Consider the following 24228-nt stretch of genomic DNA (forward strand, 5'->3'; position numbering starts at 1 on the left):
TGCGTCAGCTAATAAAGGCAAGTATCCCATGTGTCGTCTTCTTGACCAGTGTATCTAATTGTCTCTCTGACCCTCTGCGCTTCAAAGGATCCTGTCATTCATCATGTATTCCTTTGCCTTTATCTGTCCTGCCCAAGTGCATCACCTTATACTTACCAGGATTGAATTCTATTCACCACTGATCAGCTCTGACCACCCTGATGAAGGGCTTTTGCCCAAAACATTGACTCTTCAGGTCCTTGGGTACTGCCTGACCTGCTGTGCTTTTCCAGCACCACACTCTCGACTCTGACCAGTCTGTCTATTTTCTTCTGTAATCTAAAGCTTCCCTCCAATTATCTACCATCTCTACCAATTTTCGTATCATCCACAAACTTACTGTTCAACTCCCCTATATTCAAGTCTAAATCATTTCAATAAACCAGAAACAGCAAGGGCCCTAACAGTGATCCATGCAGAACCCCACTGGACAGTCTTCCTGTCACAAGAACATCCATTGGCCATTATCCTCTGCTTCCTGCCACTCAGCCAGTTCTGGATCCAATTAGCTAAAATTTCCTTGTGACATTCCTTAATTTAAAGACTTTGATTTGGGGGTTAGTCCCACAAGCTCAGGTTGACATTCAGGTGAGTGGATATTAACCGGCTTTATTGAATATAAGGAGACACAGGGGAAATTAATTGAGGACATCTTACTGGAACTGTACAGACCCACGTCTCAGTTCCAAGTGCTCTGAATTCTCAATGACATCGCTCCCTTTGCACATGCTCAGCAACTATTCTGGGAGTAAAGGTGTGGTTCATTAGCATCTCCTCCAAACTCTTTCACTACACTCATTTTAACCATAATATTTAGCCTTTCTTTTTGCCTCTTTACCTACCCTCGGGTCCCCTCGCCCCACTCAAGTCTTTTTCAGTCAGTTTATTACTTTCCAACAGATATCCCAGCATTGGAGCAAATTACTGCAGAAGCTAGAATTTGTACTGAAAACAAAAAAAAATGTCAGAAATCACAGCTGGTCACACAGCATTCATGGAGAGACAGCAAACTAAAGTTTCGATCCAGCTCTGATGAAAAGTCATCGCAACTCGAAACACTAGTTTACTCTCTCGCCATGTGATTTCTAGATATCCCAGTCTGCTGGGAGCCTTACAAAATGCAAATTCTTCCGTTTACATCATGTTAGGAGGCAATCACATTATTTGAGAAGGTTGGCAAATTTTCCTGACTGCTGGTCCCCAGACTGTACAGCAGTAACAACCAATCAAGGAAGAGCAATTTGAAGAGATAATTGTCCAGTACTTGAACTATTGCAACCCCATGAACAGGAAGGCCTTCCCCTATCTGTTTGTGGCACACTTGAATAGATTTGCTGGATAAAAGGAAGAAAGAAGAGCAACCTGAAGATAATTCTGCAAACAGGGGAATGATGACTTCTCGATTATTCCAACAGTAGAAACTTCAATGTCTTTAGTTAGTGATATATTGCACACTTATTTCAGTACAAGTCTGCTCCTCTGCAAAAAAAAATCTCTGGAACACAACTACAAGTGCAACATTTCCCAAAGGAAATAAACTTTTGAACCAAGATCTTAGAGAATTTCCAGCACAGGCTTGATGGCATATTGGATAGTAGCTTGATATTCATAACTCACCTGTCCACTTGTCTTAAACTCAGTGAAATGTTTGGATTGGCTAGCTGTTGAGGAGTTAGCTTGCACTTTGGCTTTTGCATGTATTTCTAAGCCTCTCCAAAAGAATTTCACCATCCTGCAAGTGATCTGTATCATGAACAAAGGCTTGCTTTCCATGATAGTCAACTACCAAGTTAAATTAAGATTTATCTTTCCCTCTCAAGAGTTTCTTTTCAAATGTATAATCAGCCCTCATTCATTGTGACCGAAACGTCTCCTCAGCTGATGGTTCACATGATCTTTCAGCTTTGAACACTTCAGTGACAAAAATATCTGTTCCTCTATCAATACATCCATTTCTTGCCCTGGTTTAGTAAGAATACTGGCTGTCTTTGTGCAGCACTGGTGAAAATCCTATTTAATCTTTCCTTTTCCCATTTCTGAGATGAGATTGTGATTGCAAATATTTAGGCTTTAGATCATTTCTGTTTTCCTTCCCTTGAGGTGTTCAGGTTCATTTTAATGCTTATCATTTAGCTTTCCTAAAGTACTCCACCCTAGAAGCTCAGTCGTTTGGGCAGCTACCAGCCTACTGATATTAATGTACTGCTTTCATAGATTGCTGATGGGACTCTATTTCAGAATCCAGCTGGGTTTTTTTTGTAGATCAATAGTTTCTCAGTATTCAATCTAGTCTTTAATCTAGCTTGAAGTTAAAGGTGCCTTGTCACCTGGACAGCCTTCTGTTGGCTGCTTGTCAGGCTTTTTGTACATCAGTGAGCTCAGTGGTATGAGCAGACAAATTACTGCTTCATCCAACAGTTCTTCTGTACTTGTGGCAGTAACTTTGTTTTCTCCTTTAGAAAACAATGGAAAAACTAAGGCCTCGGACACCTTCTTATGCTATTTATCATGCTCGGTGCATCATCGAGTTTGTGCTTCTTGTCTTTCTTCAAAGGAAAGTGAAAGATTTCAAATAATCTCATGCTGTCCAAGGAATAGTGCTGGATTGCATTGAGTCAAATTGACTCTTTGCTGCAGATGGTAAACAATGGAGGCTCAAAACCATACATGTAACTGTGTCTGAAAGAACTGATTGATACCCTTTTATGCTATCCTCCATCATCTTACTTTTTATGTCACAAAATATAGCTTCCATTTGACCATGTGGTCTTACTGTGGTTCCTCCTGTACAATGAAATTTAATGGAAGCTAATTGGAAAAAAATAATTAAGGCTTCAGCCATGGTGTTGAATATAAAATAATGAATATATCCTTATACTAAATTTAAAACTAAATTTCTTGCCGTTAACTGTGACAGAAATCTATTTGCAGTGTATCATGTCTTCTTGGTCCTCAGTAACATCTCCTTCTCAGTCATTGAAGATTAAAGTCATCTGTTTTTAAATTTCAGTGACATCTCTAATAGCTGTTTCAGTAAATCATCAGAAATTATCATGCCATCCCATGGCAGGCATGGCCCTCAGCATTGTGGAAGGGCTGGCACTAATAGGGAGCTATCCCACCATCACATAGACAAGAAGCAAAGGTTCTTTCTTTCTAGTTAATCCTTTGACTAACAAAGTTAGAATCAGTAGATTGAGGCCCAGGGGAATTCTCTGCACCCTCAGATTAGAAGGCTATTCTCCTTGCAAAGTTCAACCTGTCTGACAAACTGCACAGCTTGAGGCAACATCAGGTCCTCTTTTAACTTTCAAAGTCTGGGAGCTTCATTCTGTAAATGAATTATCTTTCAAGGCCCCCTACTGGCCATCAGCAATGTGGTTTAAATTATTTATCTAGTAATCAATGTCTTCCCTGGATCTTGGTTGTGCCAATTAAAACTTTACCTGGTCTAGAATGGGGTTTAACTTGAGGCTGAAATCAGAGTTAAAGCTTTAATGACATGGTCACAGAGGTTTCAGTAATTTCTGCTATGCCTCACCTAACAAGAATGGCATTGACACTGCCACTGATTACATTGCAACAGAGTGACTTTGTCTTTGTTTTGCTTATTGCTGGAGCCCTGAGTAGTACAGTATCTGCTAAAACTATTGGCAGCCTTTCCTTCCAATCCACTTTACCAGTTGTTGTCCCTCTCTGTCTCCCTCTGTTTTTCACCCTCCATCTTTCCCTCAATGTCATTCTGACACAGGGCTACCTCTGGCACGTCATTCACGATACTGTCATTAATTAATGTTGGTTACATACAGTGAATGGCAATTTTCTCAAAATCAGACATTGCCGTTCAAAATGCACAGCCTTGGTTACTTTTGACAACAGCAGAGTTCAGGAATGGACTGCAGTGGGGAGTAGATGGTAAATGTCCAGTCCACGTTAATGTTTTTCCTGCAAGACTCAGGTTGTGTTCAGTTTTCTAGACTGCTCTCATATTAAAGTCTGAGTACCATATCAAACACATATTGCTGCCATGCTTTCTGGTCTACATGGGCTGACATTTGAAAATAGGAGACTTTTTTTTTATTGTTGTGAACATGATGAAGCTGTGGGAATCTTGGAGCCTGCTTGTTTACCCCTATTCCTGCTTTCAAATATTTTTCCTGGGGATTTTATTCCCAACAGCAAATCAAAGGACTGCAAATTCTGTTCAGATTTAAACATTCAAAAGCAGGGATCTATGAATTGACTCTCAAGTCAGCAAGACAGTGCACACACAGGCACATAAAGTGGTAAGTTTCTTAAAGGAGAAAACCAGAAACAAATTATGGATTCTCCAACATACCGTCAGGGTATTACTTCTGCTACCAACAACAATGGGAAATATGCATATTTCTCTCTGATTCTATCGAGCAGCTGCCATCCTTTACAGATGAGTCGCTGCGGATACAGACATAGGAGCAATTCAACACTCTGGTGCATGTGCAGGTTCTTTGAAATAGCTGTACAATTAGCACAACTCTCCTACACATCTCCCAGAACTCTGTAAATACTTTTTCTCCTCAATACATACCCAATTGCTTTCTGAAAGTTATCTTGGAATCTTATTTCAGTTAGTGCATTGCAGATCATAACTTGCTGCATCAGAAAAAATTCTGTTGAAAAACAGTTTGAAAATCTTGCTTCATGCCTGGGCTTCATCATACAGCATGGCCATCTGTCTGGTGCATACCTTTGATTGCACTGTATATGGACCTCGCAAATGATGCAATGGGAGTTGGTGAAAAAAGTTTCCCAAAAAGTCAAGTGTGCAATCTATGTAATTCTCTTCACTTTCCATCACAACTGTTATGACTCACCAATTGTCCTTGTTCCAGACAGAATACTCCAAATTGTTTAGCTCCAGGTTGAGGAGGAATGAACAGGCTCCCCATCTTCATTACCCCTCCCCTTCAGTTGGTGGCAGCATAGTTAACTTGAGGATACCTTCCTCCCAGACCCCAAATAAACATCTTTTAAAAAGAGACAACTTAAGCAGGCTTTCTTAAATTAATTGAAAGACTGAGTTTGCTAATTACTAAACTTCAGAAAGAAATAGTATCACAGCCCATATACATAGAGAAGAAACAAGAGAGAGTCCAAAAAGATGAAAAGTATAAGAATATATATAGATTAATCTCTGAATTCATCACAAACAGCAGATAAGATTACGGGGGGGCACAGTGGTTCAGTGGTTAGCACTGCTACCTCACAGCACCAGAGACTCAGGTTCGATTCCAGCCTCTGGTAATTGTCTGTGTAGAGTTTGCACATTCTCCCATGTCTGTGTGGGTTTCCACTAGGTGCTCCAGTTTCCTCCCACAATCCAAAGATGTGCAGATTAGGTGAATTGGCCATGCTAAATTGCATATAGTGTTCAGTGAAGTGGCGGTTAGGGGTAAATGTAGAGTAAAGAGAATGGGTTTGGATGGGATACTCTTCGGAGGGTTGGTGTGGACTTGTAGGGCTGAAGGGCCTGTTTCTACACTATAGGGATTCTATAATTACATTGTGGACATTATTGGATGGCATTGATAGTTGAGTAGGAGATTTCAAAAATTTGTTCTCCAGGTGAGCAAAACTTCTACTGTTCTGATTCCTTCAGCGAGAGATGGACATTTTACCTTAGTTTTGCCTGCAACCGTGGAGTGCATAAAAAGGTGTGGCACTCAGAGCAGCATGTTGGACTTTCAGAAAGGTAAACTTATACATACTGATGGCCACATCTCTGAAGACACAATGGCCTACACTTTGCACACAGAAAGAACATGCGTCTACATAATGCCCATTTCAATGTAACAAAACAGGTAATGTTCATTCTCTCATTCATTTCTCAGGGCATTCCTTTGTCCAATCAGAGTCATTCTTCTGATCCAATTATTATCAAACCTTGATCAATTAATACTCTCAAACTGACAGAGTTAAGTGTGGGTTCCCCTTGATGTTGGCATTCTTTGTGAATTGGCCTGATGACTGCTACATAAAAAGGTTTGACACAATGTGTCTCTTTTTTTCAGCCAAAGTCACATTCTGCATTACCAAATAATTAGATTAACTTATTTTTGAAAATGCTTTAGGGGGTCGTGGAAAACACCCAGTGTTTTAAATAAAAATTCCTGACAAGATAAGAACACATCTCTTACTCTTTTTAGTTTATGCATGACAAGGTCTTGGGTATGAAGATGGATTACTCATCCAACACTGCTACTTCCCTACTGGCAAATTAAATCAGCCAAAGGGGTCATAGATATAAAACAGAATAAATCCAATTGACAAGTATCATGATTGAAATTTTGCTCCCAGTTTCTGATTTAATGCTCAGAAACATCTTTAGTCAGTACTTTACTCCATGGAAAGTTATGCCAACAGGCTGCTTCAGTGATTTTGTTCGGAGTACTGTTTAATGGGAATTGAATAGGACTCAATAAAAGGGAGTTGCAACAGGAGTAAGCTGACAAGTTACAAGCTAGTATCATAAGGGACATTTCAGCATTTAGGCATGAACATTGAACACCCTAAGGGTTCACATTAGCAGAAATGACTGTAATTGAACCTTTCACACATTAAAAACTTGTCATCCTTGGAAGCAAAATAAAAAGTATAAACTGATTCCTGCAGATTGGATAAGACAAAGTCCTTGGATGGAACATTTCTGTTTATTGTACAAGAATGAAATGCAAACAATCTGTGCATAAAGGTTTGTGATTTTCCATATGTATCAGACAGAATTCTGTTTAGTCAGTCTAAGATTGAGGTTGCTTGAATAAACACAAAATTAACCTGCAGACCCAAGTCCTCCTGTGGTCTGTGTAAGGGGAATTTACTGCACTTCTATTTCCATTTCCGAGTCTGTGTTAAATCTAACAGCAAGCTCAATGTCAGAATACCTCGATAATCTTTGATAAATTACCTTTGCCTTGGGGAAAAATAACATGCAACTCACACAGTAATTACTCAACTGTATAAATCAGATATAACTTCACATGACATTCAAAACTAGCATCAGGAATAACCCGACAATTAAAAGCTGTTGGTGAATAATCATGTCAAGAAAACAAACTACTCCCAAATTATTTGTAAATTAAACCCTGCTCTGACAACAAATGATAACATCAGACAATAGTTTTAAACCTACATTTCGAGAAACATGTAACATTTTCTCTCTTGAATATGCTGGCAATCTGAAAAGTTTCTGTCTTTAATTATTTTTATTACATGTGGTGAAACATTTTGGGGCAAATCTTCTGGGGGAGTGGCAATCACACACTGATTGTCATTTGAGAAACCATCTTGCTCAGGGCTCCCTCCAAAATGAGGAACTTCCATTCTGATGGTTCTTATGTTGTGAAGACCTGTCATAGGAGCATTCAAACAAAAGGTGCAAGAGTAGGCCATTCAGCCCTTTGAGTCTACGCCACCATTCATCACTATCATGGCTGATTATGCAATTTCAGAACCCCATTCCCACTTTCTCTCCATAACCCTTGATCCCTTTAGCTACAAGGGTCACATCCAACTCCCTCTTGAATATATCTAACAAACTGGCCCCAACAGCTTCCTGTGGGAGAGAATTCCACAGGTTGACAACCAAGTGAAGAAATTCTCTCTCATCTCAGCCCTGAATGGCTTACTCCTTACTCTTAGACTAAGACCCCGAGTTCTAGACTTCCTCAATATTGGAAATATTCTTCTCACATGTAGCCTGTCCAGTCCAGTCCAGGCAGGATTTCGATTCCCCCTCATTTTTCTAAATTCCCTTGAGTACAAGCCCAATCAATTCAGTCTAGCCCAGTCGATCCTGTCAGAAGAAGACAAACCAGTTCCCACTCCCACATCTTTCACAGCACTTAGCTGCCATATTTTAAGAATCAAAGGTCCTGACCGTCACATTGTACCTGCCCTTTGCCAGAAGCTGTCAATATTAGGGTGAAGAGTGTGATGCTGGAAAAGCACAGCAGATCAGGCAGCATCCAAGGAGCAGGAAAATCGACGTTTCAGGAAAAAGTCCTTCATCAGGCTTTGGTCTGAAATGTTGATCTTCCTGCTCCTTGGATGCTGCCTGACCTGCTGTGCTTTTCAAACATCACACTCTTGACTCTAATCTCTAGCATCTGCAGTATTCACTTTCGTCTCAATGTTCGGGTGCTGAGAGGTTGGGTCGTTGATGGCTAGGGAATGAGGATGACAGCTAAGTAGGTGTCAAATGCCAGGGTGCCATGTAAGTAATTGGGTGCCAAGTTGTTAAGGTGCCAGTTGAGTTGGGTGACAGCCAGGGATGAGTTGGTAGAGCTGATTGGAGGGTGCCATGTAGGTAGGGTGCAAGATAAGTGTTTAGTGTAGGTGAACTGGAGAATTTGGATCCAGCAGTTTGTGGGAAGGTTTGGTGTCACATCTGGAAGATTCGGTTTTGGCACGGGAGTGTTGGGTCAGGTTGGGGTGGGGGGTGTCGACATTGATCAAGTAGCCAGAGAGGAATGGTTGGCCTGGTCTAGCAGTCATGGTCACAATATTTGACAGCAGGGATTGTGAAAGATTGCAGTCTGGCACAGCGGATATTCTGGTGTGGATTGGGTGCTTCAGGTCCTGGGGTGAGTGGTGTTGGGCACACATGAGGTGTGGGTAGTGTCAAGTCCAAGGGGTTGTAAGGGGTCTGGAAGTTGAGAATGTTAAGTAAGAGGTCTGTCTAATAGTTATCAAAAGTTTTGACTATGAATTTATTAGTCTACCATTTTCTGAGTAACTCTATTTTATTGGAACCCTCTTCAACGTTATGGAGACTTCAAATGGGTTCCAGGTGCAGTCCAGAAATTGCAGAGGAGATTTCAATTCCTTACAGTGTGCTTTTGTGGGGATTCTGTCTGGTCTCTGCATGCAACTCCCTTCTATGTTCTCAAAATGACTGCCTGGTCAGTGGAAACGCTCCTACTTTACTCTGCATGAAAACACTGGCTGACATACATACAAAAGGAATATTGATATTAATCATGGTAAGATTAATTCTAACAAGAATTTACTTCGGAGTTTTACTCTAGGACATGTTGGGTATGGAGGAGCAACATCTCCTCACTCTGCCCCTCCCAATGGCACCTTCCCATGAAATTACAGAAAGTGTAAAATCTGCCTGTTTTCTCCCTCATTCCTCTATAGTAAAGGCCCCAAGCATAATCTCCAGATGATTTTACTCCATTCCATTCACTTTACTGTATTCACTGTTCACAATGTGGTCTCCACTATACTGGGGAGAGGAAATGCACATTGGGTGACTACTTTGCAGAACATCCATATTTTGTCTGCAAAAATGACCCCAAGCTTGAACTTGCCTATTACTTCAACAACCGTGTTCACACACCAATATCACAGACCTGCTGCAATGTTCCAATGAGCCTCACCTCAAAGAACACCATCTCATTTTTCACTTGGGGACACTGCAGCCGCTAGGATTCAACATCCAGTTCCACTTTGGAACCTGATTTTATTCTTCACTGTTTTTACCCAATCCTATTAATGACATTGGATGCTTTTAGCACATCACCCACTTCTCTGCAACCCTCGACCCATTATTGCATTATATGGGTTACATTCAATAAAGCCAATGCTGTTCCTTCTACTCTTAGCTATTGTTATCACTTATTCAGCTTTTCTTCTGTCCTGCTGTCTATAACTTCCTTGTCTACTGACCCCTTTTCATGTCTTTCTTTCTCTGGGTTCCAGCTCAAAGTCATAGAGATGTACAGCATGAAAACAGACCCTTCAGTCCAACCCATCCATGCCAACTAGATATCCCAACCCAATCTAGTCCCACCTGCCAGCACCCAGCCCATATCCCACCAAATCCTGTCTATTCATATATCCATCCAGATGGCTTTTAAATGTTGCAATTGTACCAGCCTCCACCACATCCTCTGCCAACTCATTCCAAACATGTACCATCCTCTGTGTGAAAAAGTTGCCCCGTAGGTCTCTTTTATATCTTTCCCCTCTCACCCTAAACCTATGCCCTCTAGTTCTGGACTCCCTGACCCCAGGGAAAAGACTTTGACTATTTATCCTATCCATTCCCCTCATAATTTTGTAGACCTCTATAAGGTCACCCCTCATCCTCCGACGCTCCAGGGAAAACAGTCCCAGCCTGTTCAGCCTCTCACTATAGCTCAAATCCTCCAACCTTGGCAACATCCTTGTAAATCTTTTCTGAACCCTTTCAAGTTTCACAACATCTTTTCCATAGGAAGGAGACCAGAATTGCATGCAATATTCCAACAGTGGCCTAACCAATATGCTGTATAGGAACAATATGACCTTCCAACTCCTGTACTCAATACTCTGACCAATCAAAGAAAGCATACCAAATGCTGCCTTCACTATCCTATCTGCCTGTGACTCCACTTTCAAGGAGCTATAAACCTGCACTCCAAGGTCTCTTTGTTCAGCAACACTCCCTAGGACCTTACCATTAAGTGTATAAGTCTTGAAAAGATTTGCTTTCCCAAAATGCAGCACCTCGCATTTATCTGAATTAAACTCCATCTGCCACTTCTCGGCCCATTGACCCATTTGATCAAGATCCTGTTGTAATCTGAGGTAACCCTCTTCATTGTCCACTACACCACCAATTTTGGTATAATCTGCATCAAAATCATTTATGTAAATGACAAAAAGTAGAGGATCCAGCACCGATCCTTGTGGCACTCCACTGGTCTCAGGCCTCCAGTCTGAAAAACAACCCTCCACTACCACTCTCTATTTTCTACCTTTCGAGCCAGTTCTGTATCCAAACGGCTAGTTCTCCCTTTATTCCGTGAGACCTAACCTTGCTAACCAGTCTCCTATGGGGAACCTTGTCGAATGCCTTACTGAAGTCCATATAGATCACATATACTGCTCTCCCCTCATCAATCCTCTTTGTTACTTCTTCAAAAAACTCGATCAAGTTTGTGAGACGTGATTTCCCATTCACAAAACCATGCTGACTATCCCTAATCAGTCCTTATCTTTCCAAATACATGGACATCCTGTCCCTCAGGATTCCTTCCAACAACTTGCCCACCACCGACATCAGGCTCACTGGCCTATAGTTCCCTGGCTTGTCCTTACCACCCTTTTTAAAGAGTGGCACCATGTTAGCCAACCTCCAGTCTTCTGGCACCTCAACTGTGACTACTGATGATACAAATATCTCAGCAAGAGGCCTAGCAATCACTTCTCTAGCTTCCTACAGAGTTCTAAGGTACACCTGATCAGGTCCTGGGGAATTATCCACCTTTTGTGTTTCAAGACATCTAGCACTTCCTCCTCTGTAATATGGACATTTTGCAAGGTGTCACCATCTATTTCCCTATATTCTTTATCTTCCATATCCTTTTCCACAGAAAATGCAGATGCAAAATACTTGTTTAGTATCTCTCCTATTTTCTGTGGCTCCACACAAAGATCACCTTGCTGATCTTTGAGGGGCCCTATTCTCTCCCTAGTTATCCTTTTGTTCTTAATGTGTTTGTAAAAACCCTTTAGATTCTCCTTAATTCTCCTTAAGTAGACAAAGCCATTTCATGTCCCTTTTTGCCCTCCTAATTTCCATCTTGAGTATAAAGGCAGTAGGAGTATACTTTTCTAAGGACTCACTCGATCTATCCTGTCTATACCTTACATATGCTCGCTTCTTTTTCTTGACTATCTACTCACCTCTCTTCTGTTTGATCCACCACACCTCCATCACTTTGTCTTCAGCATTATTACCAACTTTCTCCTCGCTGCTAATAGTTCTGATGAAGAGACACTACACTTGAGATGATAACTTTTGTTTTCTTATCACAGATGCTGCCAGACCTGCTGAGTTTCTCCAGTAAATTCTGTTTTTATTTCTTTGAAAACATGTCAAATTCTGCTTTCTATAGCCATTAAACTAATGAATGGTCACCTTTAGGCTTTTACTTCATTGCAACACAAACTCTGAGCATTTCCTTCTCTACTTTATTAAACTTCACTTACTTGCATAGATCAGATAGTTTAATAAGTTTGAAATTTCCAATAAATTAGAAGAATACAGCAAAAATTATTGCACAATGAAAAACATCAAATTTGGGTTAATATTAGATTATGCTACTAATCAAATACATTTTCACGTAACTATAGCCTTATATTGACGTGGAAATGAAAATCTAATTGCAGGCTACTTCATGACTAATAGTAATCATTTCGTATGTCTTTTCAACACTGGATTCATTTGCTTACCAGAACCAAAAAAAATTAAGTGCTTAACAGTGTAATATTTATAATAAAATAATATTAGTGGTAGATATGCAGATGAAAACATATTGTATTTATGAAAGGAAAATAATTCATTCTTCTTCCTTGAAAAATTAAATTCTTGTTTTCTCCAAAATTCTTTGTATTCATCTGACAAGCCACATTTCAACATTTGAACTTGTTTTTTTTAATATCTCTCTAGCTTAACAAGAAAATGCAGTTGGCCATGAAAGAAAAGGGTGATTTGCTTACACTCAACTCTTTTTTTCTTTTGCATCTTCTATTCATGGCAGATAACGGAACAGCATGGGTTATTGAATTCTCTCAATGCAATACTATGGTACTCTACCAAAAGAGGGAGATTTTTTTGGGGGGGGCAAATTTGAACTGTATCAATTTCTTTTTTCTTTTTGCTGATGTGTTCCAACTCTGTTCCACTTGATGCTACATGCAGAGGTGCAGGTGCAAAGGGGTACAACTTGTCCGCTAGAGCCAATTGAGCTTGACTGACAAGCAGCCTTGGAGATAGGACTCCCAACATTCTGGTCAGGTCAAGTGTTGCAACATCTGAGCTACCTGGTGTCCTGCCAATTCTGACTAATAAGAATTCAGCAGCAGTCTTATTTCTCATGTACTCAGTTCCTGGATTTATTTCTTAATTTTTCTTAACACATGAATTATGTTCACTTCACTGTGGAAGAGTGATTTTAATTGCACATAACCATTACATTAGTAATTTGTGGACCATAAGTGATATGAAATAATAAATTTATAGTGTATGGATATGTTTATCTTGACTCATGTGATATGATTTTTGAAGTCCCAGTAATTTGCTGATTTTAGCATTATATACAACACTGAATCCTAAAAAAACTCAAAAGTAAAGTAAAACATTGACAGTGAAATAATAAAAACAAATGCAATAGGGGAAGCAAACTTCCCTTCCCGTTTCTATTCAAATTCTATCCACTTTAATTAATCGCTCTTAAGAAACAAAACCACTTTTATTCTGCATTTTTCACTCCTTAATCCTCACTTGCTCTTTAATTACAAGGTAAAATATACTTAATCATCCATATGCAGCTGAAAAGCAATTTTGCATCCACACTATGTGGTTTTATGACAGCTTAAATCAATCATGAGCTCACTGTTTTATTATCATCTTGTCTTCCTTCTATCTTGCATCTCACAGGGGACTCCCTGCCAAAATGTAATGGAGCCAATGGGGAAAATAGATCACAAAAGCTTGTGCTACAGAAGGCAGTGCTGGCAACATCTGTGTGCAAAATCCCAAGCAAATAAAAATCAATTTAACCTTTACCTGTTCTCTGAACCTACCATTCATATTCTACAATTTATTGTTCTGCAAACACAAAGAAATACCTTACACAATTACAGGTTCCATACAATGATTTGAAAATCTTGGTAAATGCATAGGGGAGGTAATTTTTTGCTGCAAGTTCATCAGTTTAATTTCAGAATGCAGACATTAATATCGAATCATATACAATACAGACCTCCGATTGTGTGATGACGTGAGGTGGTGTGCTAACTTCTTTATCAATGGATTTGTCAGTAATACCGTCTTTGTGGTATTTTGTTTCGAGCTATTAATCATGTTAGGAAGTTTATCCAAAGAAAAGTACAAAAAATGGCTGGACATCAAAATACTGAGCATCCCATGTACTGCTTTGAAGATTTTCACAGTTCTAGCTTCTATTAGAATTGTTAGACATATTTCATTGAAGAAATTACCTTTCACTTTCTCGCAGAATCTCATTTTCTTTCATCCATGACAACATTGCTCTTGGGGAAGCTTTTGGTTTACATTCAATGGTGACCTCACCACCTACGCGCACAGGTATTAATTTCTTCAAGGGGCTCATTGAAAAATCAGGAGCTGATGCTAGGAAGGAAAGGAAAAAAATTATGCAGCACAGAAAATAAATACCACTCATATTTAGACTTCAAGTGCTCTTAGTTTTAAGGTACCTTGACTGATTGATCTGGATATACACAAATGTTACATGGAAATACCAAGTTTTAGATATTCTATTTAATATAATTGTTCCAAACAGAAATTATATTGATGCTTTATAAAATTTGTCCAACAATTTATTAAGAGATATCACAAGGATATAATGTCCAAGATAATAACAGCAATGGTGGAAGTTTCTGGGAGTAATTTTGGAGACACAGCAGAGATTTATCCTGAGGAAAAAGAAGCATGGTACAGGGAGGATGAGGCAACCATGGCAACCAAGATAGGAAAGTCAGGGAGAGCATCAAAGCAAAAGAGAAAGCATCAAATGTGGTAAAGGGCAGTGGAAAATCAGAAGATTGGGAAGATTATAAAGACCAACAGAGGACAAAAAAAAAGAGGCAGAAGATTAAATATAAGGGTATGCTAGCCAGTGATATAAAGGAAGACTGTAAGAGTTTCTTTAGATACGTAAACAGCAAAACAGAGGCAAAAGTGGACATTAGGCTACTGGAAAATGACATTGGAGAGATAGTAACTTCTCAGGATGGAACCACATATGGTGTTCTGCAAGGCTCAGTGTTGGGATCACACCTTACACATTAACAATCTAGATGAAGGAACTGAGGGCAAACTTGGAAAAGATAGGTAGAGGGATAGGTAGCATTGTGGAGGTGAGGAGGCTACAGAAGGATTGTGACAGGTCAGGAGAGTGGGCAAAAGTGGCAGATGGAGTACAACGTGGGAAAGTGTGAAGTCATGCACTTTGGGAGGAAACATAGAGGTATGGACTAATTTCAAAATGGGGAGAAAATTCAGAAGTTTGAGGTGCGAAGAGACTTGGGAGTTCTTATCCAGGATTCTCTCAAGGTAAACTTGCAGATTGAGTCAGTAATTAGGAAGGCAAATGCAATGATGGCATTTATTTTGGGCAGACTTGAATATAAAAGCAGGGATATACTTCTGAGGATTTATAAAGCCAGAACCTCATAAGGTCGGACCACATTTGGAATATTGTGGGTCCCATATTTCAGGAAGGATGTACTGACATTGGAAGGTGTTCAGAGGAAGTTCATGAGAATGTCCAAGGAATGAAAAGCTTAACATATGAGGAACATTTGAGGACTCTGAGGTTGTACTTGATGGAGTTTAGAAAGATTAAGGAGGAATCTACTTGAAACGGACAAAATACTGAATGACCTGGACAGAGTTGGTGTTCGGAAGATGTTTCCATTGGTAGGAGAGACTAGGACCCGAGGGCATAGGCTTCGAGTAAAGGAATCAGAGATAAGGTGAAACTTCTTCAGCCAGAGAGTGGTGCATCAATGGAATTCATTGCCACAGAAGACGGCGGTGGTCAAGTCATTGAATATATTTAAGACCAAAATAGATAAGCTTTTGAGTATCAAAGGTTTTGGGGAGAAAATAGGACCATGGGATTGAGAAACTTCTCAGCCATGATTCAATAGCAGAGCACACTCAAACAGCTGAATGGCTTAATTTCTGCTATGACTTATGGGTTTGTTGTCTTATTTTCAGTCCTGAAACTCTCAATGTTTCACATGTAAGATCACAAAGAATCAGGAAAAAAAAACTAATCACAACAACAGGCTTTAAGATTTTCTACATAGATCACAAAGTCATACATCCAGATACTGCTCGAAAGATACATTTTGTGCCAAATGCAGTGATAACAGGCAATAAGTTAAAACAAGTTCACACAATTTGCTACCTGCTATTTATCTTTCATGGTTTCCTTTTTAGAACTTGAAGACTGAAGGTAAAGTCACATCAAATACAGAATCCAAGTGACATTAGTCAACAACCCCTAAAAACTTGTACTGAGTGTCATTTGTATGAATGGCACAAAGCAAACAATTTTGTGATACAAAATGGGGAAGTTCTTTTGGTTTTGATGAGAGTTCCCTCCTTTAGGGTATTGTGGGTGTACTGACAGTACATGGACTGCAGTGATTCAAGAGGTAGTTCACCACCAACTTCTCAGGGTGACTAGGGATAGGCAATAAAATGCCGAACTGACCAACAATATCCATGGCCCCCAAGTGAATAAAGAAAAGATAATTGGCATAAAGTGCTGCATTTGACCTTAATACTGTAGTTCCTCTTTGCCAGGTGTTGATTTGAGTGCAGAAATCCTGGTGGGTATTGTGAAGTATCTATTGTTTTTCCATCAGTTTCTGGGCAACAGCAGCCACACAGAAATTGAGCTCTAATTGGATATGTTTTAGAATATCCTTTGCAATGTACTGCCACCCAAAGCCTTTAATGTAATATTGGGATAAATGTTCATCCCATTCGCTAACCAGACTTTAAAAAAAATACACATATTTCGGAATGTTGGAAGAGACATGGACAGAGAAATATTTGGAGAATTTAATCATTCTGAGTTAGCACCCTAAGCTTCCCGAACCAAATGATTTTCTTTTCTGTAGCCCCTCTGCCTCTCCCTAATGAACATTCTGGGCTTGGTTACCTTACCTTACCTTACTGATGTTCATCTTCCTTTTTCCACCTTGTCTATAAGTACTCCAATTTTCATGCTTCCAACTGCTACATTTCCCTTGTCTTCTTTCACTTGCCTGTCACCTTCACACGGCCATCTTTTCTGACTATCCCTTCTTGAATACATTGTTCTGTTATTCTTTCCTTCTTTGCCCACTTGCCCTCCCCTGCAGGTCACAGACTGAACCTCCAAAATTATGTAATGAATTCTTAACACCAACTTATTTGATAATTTACAAATATGGCTTAATAATTGTTCTGACTACTTCAGTCTCAATATTGCCTGTATCAAAACATGCAGACAGTTTTGATATCCATTTAGATGTTGTTAGAACCATGAGTTCTGACTACATTGATGTGCAAATATCATTCATCACCTAATGTAGTTTATGATTTTACTTGTCTGATCAACAGAATTTAATACACAGACATTGCCTTCTCTGTTCGCTATGCACCTATTTACATAAGGTTGAGGAAACAGGGTTCAGACAGAGCAGTGGAGGGATACAGGATAGCCAGAAGGGACCTGAAGAAAGGGATTAGGAGAGCTAAGAGAGGGCATGAAAAATCCTTGGCGGATAGGATCAAGGATAACCCCAAGGCATTTTATGCGTATGTGAGAAACATGAGAATGACGAGAACGAGGGTAGGTCCGATCAAGGACGGTAGTGGGAGATTGTGTATTGAGTCGGAAGAGATAGGGGAGGTCTTGAACGAGTACTTTTCTTCAGTATTTACGAGCGAGAGGGACCGTATTGTTGAAGAGGAGAGTGTGAAATGGACTGGTAAGCTAGAAGAGATACTTGTTAGGAAGGAAGATGTGTTGGACATTTTGAACAACTTGAGGATAGACAAGTCCCCCGGGCCTGACGGGATATATCTTAGGATTATGTGGGAAGCAAGAGAGGAAATTGCAGTACCGTTGGCAATGATCTTTTCGTCTTCACTGTCAACGGGGGTGGTACCAGGGGACTGGAGAGTAGCGAATGTTGTGCCCCTGTTCAAAAAAGGGAATAGGGATAACCCTGGGAATTACAGGCCAGTTAGTCTTACTTCTGTGGTAGGCAAAGTAATGGAAAGGGTACTGAGGGATAGGATTTATGAGTATCTGGAAAGACACTGCTTGATTAGGGACAGCCAGCACGGATTTGTGAAGGGTAGGTCTTGCCTTACAAGTCTTATTGAATTCTTTGAGGAGGTAACCAAGCATGTGGATGAGGGTAGAGCAGTGGATGTAGTGTACATGGATTTTAGTAAGGCATTTGATAAGGTTCCCCATGGTAGGCTTATGCGGAAAGTCAGGAGGCATGGGATAGAGGGAAATTTGGCCAATTGGATAGAAAACTGGCTAACCGGTCAAAGTCAGAGAGTGGTGGTAGATGGTAAATATTCAGCCTGGAGCCCAGTTACAAGTGGAGTTCTGCAGGGATCAGTTCTGGGTCCTCTGCTGTTTGTAATTTTTATTAATGACTTGGATGAGGGAGTCGAAGGGTGGGTCAGTAAATTTGCAGATGATACGAAGATTGGTGGAGTTGTGGACAGTGAGGAGGGCTGTTGTCGGCTGCAAAGGGACTTAGATATGATGCAGAGCTGGGCTGAGGAGTGGCAGATGGAGTTCAACCCTGCCAAGTGTGAGGTTGTCCATTTTGGAAGAACAAATAAGAATGAGGAATACAGGGTTAACGGTAGAGTTCTTAGTCAGGTGGAGGAACAGAGGGATCTTGGGGTCTATGTACATAGATCTTTGAAAGTTGCCACTAAGGTGGATAGAGCTTGTAAGAAGTCCTATGGCGTATTAGCGTTCATTAGCAGAGGGATTGAATTCAAGAGTCGTGAAGTGATGTTGCAGCTGTACAGGACTTTGGTTAGGCCACATTTGGAGTACTGTGTGCAGTTCTGGTCGCCTCACTTTAGGAAAGATGTGGAAGCTTTGGAGAGGGTGCAGAGAAGATTTACCAGGATGTTGCCTGGAATGGAGAATAGGTCGTACGAGGACAGGTTGAGAATTCTCGGCCTTTTCTCATTGGAACGGCAAAGGATGAGGGGTGACTTGATAGAGGTTTATAAAATGATCAGAGGAATAGATAGAGTAGACTTTCAGAAACTTTTTCCCCGGGTACAACAGAGTATTACAAGGGGACATAAATTTAAGGTGAAGGGTGGAAGGTATAGGGGAGATGTCAGGGGTGGGTTCTTTACCCAGAGAGTGGTGGGGGCATGGAATGCACTGCCCGTGGCAGTGGTAGAGTCAGAATCATTGGCGACCTTTAAGCGGCAATTGGATAGGTACATGGATGGGTGCTTAATCTAGGATAGATGTTCGGCACAACATCGTGGGCCGAAGGGACTGTTCTGTGCTGTATTGTTCTATGTTCTATGTTCTATGTTCTAGGTCATGTGCTTTATTATCATTCCCATCAGAGAAATGATATTAACTGAATGAACCCCAAATATCAATTGCAGAAATTACCAACAAGATTCCACTTTTTCTAGTTCTTGTATTAATATATGATCAGAAATGACCCAAAATACATTTGAAATAACAGGCAAGGTACACTCAAAAAGGCAACTTCCACATGAGGTAGGGGCATGACTTCTATCAGATAATAACAACTTTAACCTAAAATTTTCAGAGGTAGAGTTATCATTAGAAGCCACACTTCTATAAGCACTCCTTCCCTCGAGTCAGATTAATCCTGTTGGCATAGTTTGACCGTCTTCCTTTTCACCATACCAACCAATAACCCACTCCAGCTCTCAGTTTTTCCATTCCTTGCAAACACCTAGCTTTAAAAGTTTTAGCTGTCTTTTATTCCAGTTTCCACATGGCCTCTGAGAGCCCATGTTGCCAAAACAGAAAAGCTGACGCCTATCTGACAGTAAAAAACCAAAAGAGCTACAGATGCTGTAAATCAGAAACAAAAACAGAAATTGCTGGGAAAACTCAGCAGGTCTGGTAGCATCTGTGGAGAGAAATCAGAGTTAACCCTTCCTCAGAACTGATGGTAGCGAGAATGATGTCGCTTTTTATGCACAAGATAGGGTGCGGGCAGAGGGTTAGGATTCCCATTGTTAGCCACTAACTATTTCCATGAACAGTCATTCACTCTCCCAGCCAGATCATTATACACTCCCTTGTCTGTCCAACTGTTCTTCTCTCTTTTTGGGCTCTATTCCCACCTATCATTTACTCCTTAACCCCTCTGGCCACCCTACCTTCTGCAAATAAACCAACACTTTCCTCCCTACCATCAGTTCTGAGGAAGGGTCACCAGACCTGAAATGTTGACTTTGATTTCTCTTTGCAGATGCCATCAGAAATTTTCCAGCAAATTCTGTTTTTGTTCCCTTCCTGACAGTGATTTGCTGCTGTTTCTTTAAAATAAAACATTCCATGTTCCTTTTTTTGTTTCAGCTCTGCATCTGAGCTCATCACCTTGTTCCTTTGCTTGTAATCTGCTCAGTATCTGTCAGTCCAATGGTATCCATAGTTTAACTTCCTATTGATACTGATAAGTCAATGGTCACTTGATCATATGGAGCAATAGCTGAATATTATTGTGAAAGAACACATTTTTTGAAGTTTTTCATTTTACCTTCACAGCTTTTCATATGTCTGGGTCATTTGGGCAGCACAGTAACTCGGTGGTGAGCATTGCTGTCCCACAACACCAGGGACCTGGGTTTGATTCCAGCCTCAGGTGACTTTGTGTATGAGGAGTTTGCACATTCTCCCCGTGTCTGTGTGAGTTTCCTCCGGGTGTTCTGGATTCCTCCCACAACCCAAAGATATGCAGGTTAGGTGAACTAGCTTTGCTAAATTGCCCGTAGTGTTCAGGAATGTTTTGGTTCGATGCATTAGCCAGGGGTAAATGTAGAGTAGGTGAAAGTGAGGACTGGAGATCAGAGTCGGGAGTGTGGTGCTGGAAAAGCACAGCAGGTCAGGCAGCATCGGAGGAGCAGGAGAATTTGCATTTTGGGCATAAGACCCCCATTCCTGATGAAGGGCTTATGCCCGAAACATCAATTCTCCAGTTCCTTGGATGCTGCCTGACCTGCTGTGCTTTCCTGGCACCACACTAAATGTCGAGTAATAGGGAATGGGTCTGGGTGGGTAACTCTTTAGAGGGTCATTGTTGACTTGTTGGGCCAAATGGCCTGTTTCCACATTGTAGGGATTCTATAATTAATCTGTTCCATTGAAGATTACTTAAAAAATACATATTATACTGGCTTTTTAGTAGATAAACTAGACCTGGACATGATTTGTTGGGATTTACTAGTTTGAAACCATTCCTACAGTGTATTCTGGAATGTAACATTTTGATCCATACAGTAAGCACTATTTCACATGGAAGTCAGATAATATTGCCAGTGCAGTCTTATTTAGGTCAGTGTTGTACTTAGCCCTTGCCACCCTACAAAACACTATGTCTAACATGACACTGCTTTAGACATGCTCCTTTATGGCCTCTATACAACAGAAATCTGTAAGAAAACACTCTCTGCAGAAACTGTTTTGTCCTTTCAGTTTCATTTCTCCAATAGAGTCAAGAAAGTCTTTTGGTTGTTGGGAGTGGGGTGTGCAGTATTTTAAACAGTTTATGTATTTATTGCACTTAACACAAATTTTCTTCTGCATTCACTTCGATACATTTGTTAGAATAGGGTACAGCTGTTGAATGAAAAAATCTTTCCAAGTCAGTGAATGGGAAGTAAAAGCTATATGTCAGCACAGATTTGCAACAGACAACCTTTCAAAGCATCAGGTAATTTCACCTTCCTCCAAGGTTAAACCAATTTGGTGGCAGAGTGTGAACCTGCATCTAGAAGGAACCAGACAATGAACATGCAGTTTTCATGGAGCAAGCCAAACATTTTCCTACTTCTGAACCAACAAATTAATTGCGGGCAAACAGGTCCCATTTCTGCACTGGCCAACAATTGTCTATTCAAAAACTATTGGTTGAATCACACTGCCTGTTACAACTTGTGTGGTATGCATATGGGAGCACACTATGAACATTCATACCAAAAATTATCCAAATCGGAGGCTGAGGGGTCACCTTCTAGAGGTTTACAAAATTATGAGGGGCATGGATAGGGTAAATAGGCAAAGTCTTTTCCCTGGGGTCGGGGAGTCCAGAACTAGAGGTCAAAGGTTTAGGGTGAGAGGGGAAAGATATAAGAGACCTGAGGGGCAACTTTTTCACGCAGAAGGTGGTACATGTATGGAATGAGTTGCCAGAGGAAGTAGTGGAGGCTGGTACAATTGCAACAATTAAAAGACATCTGGATGGGTATATGAATAGGAATGGTTTGGAAGGATATGGGCCAGGTGCTGGCAGATGGGACTAGATTAGGTTGGGATATCTGGTCGGCATGGGCGGGTTGGACCAAAGGGTCTGTTTCCATGCTGTATATCTCTATGACTCTATAGCTAGTTCGGAACCCCAATGTGTAAATGAGACAAACTCTTGAGCAGATGAGACTTGCGCCTATTTACAGATTTCTTTATGGCAGATCTTGATTTCCAAGGTGCAAAGCAAGATCTCTCCATCCAGCTCAAATTTCTACTACCAGCTGTCTGGTATACAAACAACATACCCCGATAGGCAGCAATTGCTTCAAATTTTAAATACCGCATGAAGCATTTTAACAATATTTCCTGGTGCTCACTGATAAATAAAATTTATAGGGAGGTTTTCAGGGTCATACTATTGCAATTAACACTCACAATAAAGTAATATATTATTGACAAAGATTATTAATTTCCAACACAGGAACAACTTTTGAGAATGAATTTCTAAAACTGTTAAAATGTTTGGTGTAATTACTGTAATTTGAACCATCTAATGATATCTACCCATATTTCAGTTCCTGAAAATTTGCTTGATAGCTTGTGAAGCACAATAAATACTGAATGAACTGCATGATTAGCATTCTACTTTCCTAGGAAAATTGGATCTTAAAACTTTTATAAAGAAGGCTCTCGTGGAAGATGACCATTATTGATGTGGAGGCGAAACAATACTTAAGTGATAGCAAATTACACAATGGACAACATCTTATGAGATTTATTCTCCCTCTATGAAAGATTCTCACCGAATCTTTTTAAAAAATGTTGTTTCAGAAGATGATTTCATGGGATCTTAGTCAAAGAATATAGATCCAGAAATTCTGATCGGGGATTGAAACCCAATTTCTGACGCTGATCAGACAAAAACAACGGGGTGATAAATTTTACATTGCCTTGACTTTGCAAAATTCATGGATAGGAGCATCCTGATACGAAACAGAGCAGATCTGCCCAAGGATCTCTGCAGCCAGCAGGAGAAAGGATCCTTGTTAAAACCATGTTCTCTTTCGCAGTAGAAGACGTGTTAAGCTGTGTAATTTTAAATATCAAGCAGCACAGCCAGCTACTTTGATAGACCTCGAAAGAGGGTGCTTATGCAAGTTGAGGGTGGGGATGTGGAGGATTAAGGTGACAGGTAGGAGAGGGGCTCGAATGCCAGTTTGGTGAGGATATACAGTAGCAAGTGGGTGGGAGGCACAGAAGTTGGGTGCAGTGGGTCTGCAGGATGGTGCTGTGTCTGGAGAGGTTACGTGGGATTAGGTCAGGCAGGCATGTCTGAGGGATGGTATATCATCTTCCTGGTGTCATGGTGGGGAGTAGTGAGGAGTTAGAACATAGAACATAGAACATAGAAGGATACAGCGCAGTACAGGCCCTTCGGCCCTCGATGTTGGGCCGACCGAGTCCTACCTAACCTATACTAGCCCAATAACTTCCAAATGCCTATCCAATGCCCGCTTAAATGAACATAAAGAAGGAGAGTTCACCACTGATACGGGCAGGGCATTCCATGAACTCACAACCCGCTGTGTGAAGAATCTACCCCTAACATCTGTCCTATACCTACCACCCCTTAATTTAAAGCTATGTCCCCTAGTAACACCTGACTCCATTAGCGGTAAAAGGTTCTTAGTATCTACCCTATCTAAACCCCTAATCATCTTATACACTTCTATCAGATCTCCCCTAAACCTTCTCTTCTCCAATGAGAACAGCCCCAAGTGCCTCAGCCTTTCCTCATAAGATTTTCCTACCATTCCAGGCAACATCCTGGTAAACCTCCTCTGCACTCGTTCTAAAGCTTCCACATCCTTCCTATAGTATGGCGACCAAAACTGCACACAATACTCCAGATGAGGCCTCACCAGAGTCTTATACAACTGCAACATGACCTCAGGACTCCGGAACTCAATTCCTCTGCCAATAAAGCCCAGTACACCATATGCCTTCCTCACAGCACTATTTACCTGGGTGGCAACTTTCAGAGATCTGTGTACATAGACACCAAGATCCCTCTGCTCATCCACACTACCAAGTAGCCTACCAT

At 40.7% G+C, this 24228-nt stretch overlaps 1 protein-coding gene across 1 annotated transcript in view; it reads right to left on the reverse strand.

The window, feature by feature from the left end:
- Window positions 1-24228, reverse strand: part of LOC132822149 (contactin-4-like) — a 1303479-nt gene that overhangs the window by 556653 nt on the left and 722598 nt on the right. The window contains exon 10 of the mRNA XM_060835221.1: window positions 14074-14224. Coding sequence (XP_060691204.1) covers window positions 14074-14224 — 151 coding nt within the window. The remainder of the gene's footprint in view (window positions 1-14073; window positions 14225-24228) is intronic.

Source organism: Hemiscyllium ocellatum, chromosome 14 (assembly GCF_020745735.1).
Source record: "Hemiscyllium ocellatum isolate sHemOce1 chromosome 14, sHemOce1.pat.X.cur, whole genome shotgun sequence".
Classification (NCBI taxonomy): Eukaryota; Metazoa; Chordata; class Chondrichthyes; order Orectolobiformes; family Hemiscylliidae; genus Hemiscyllium; species Hemiscyllium ocellatum.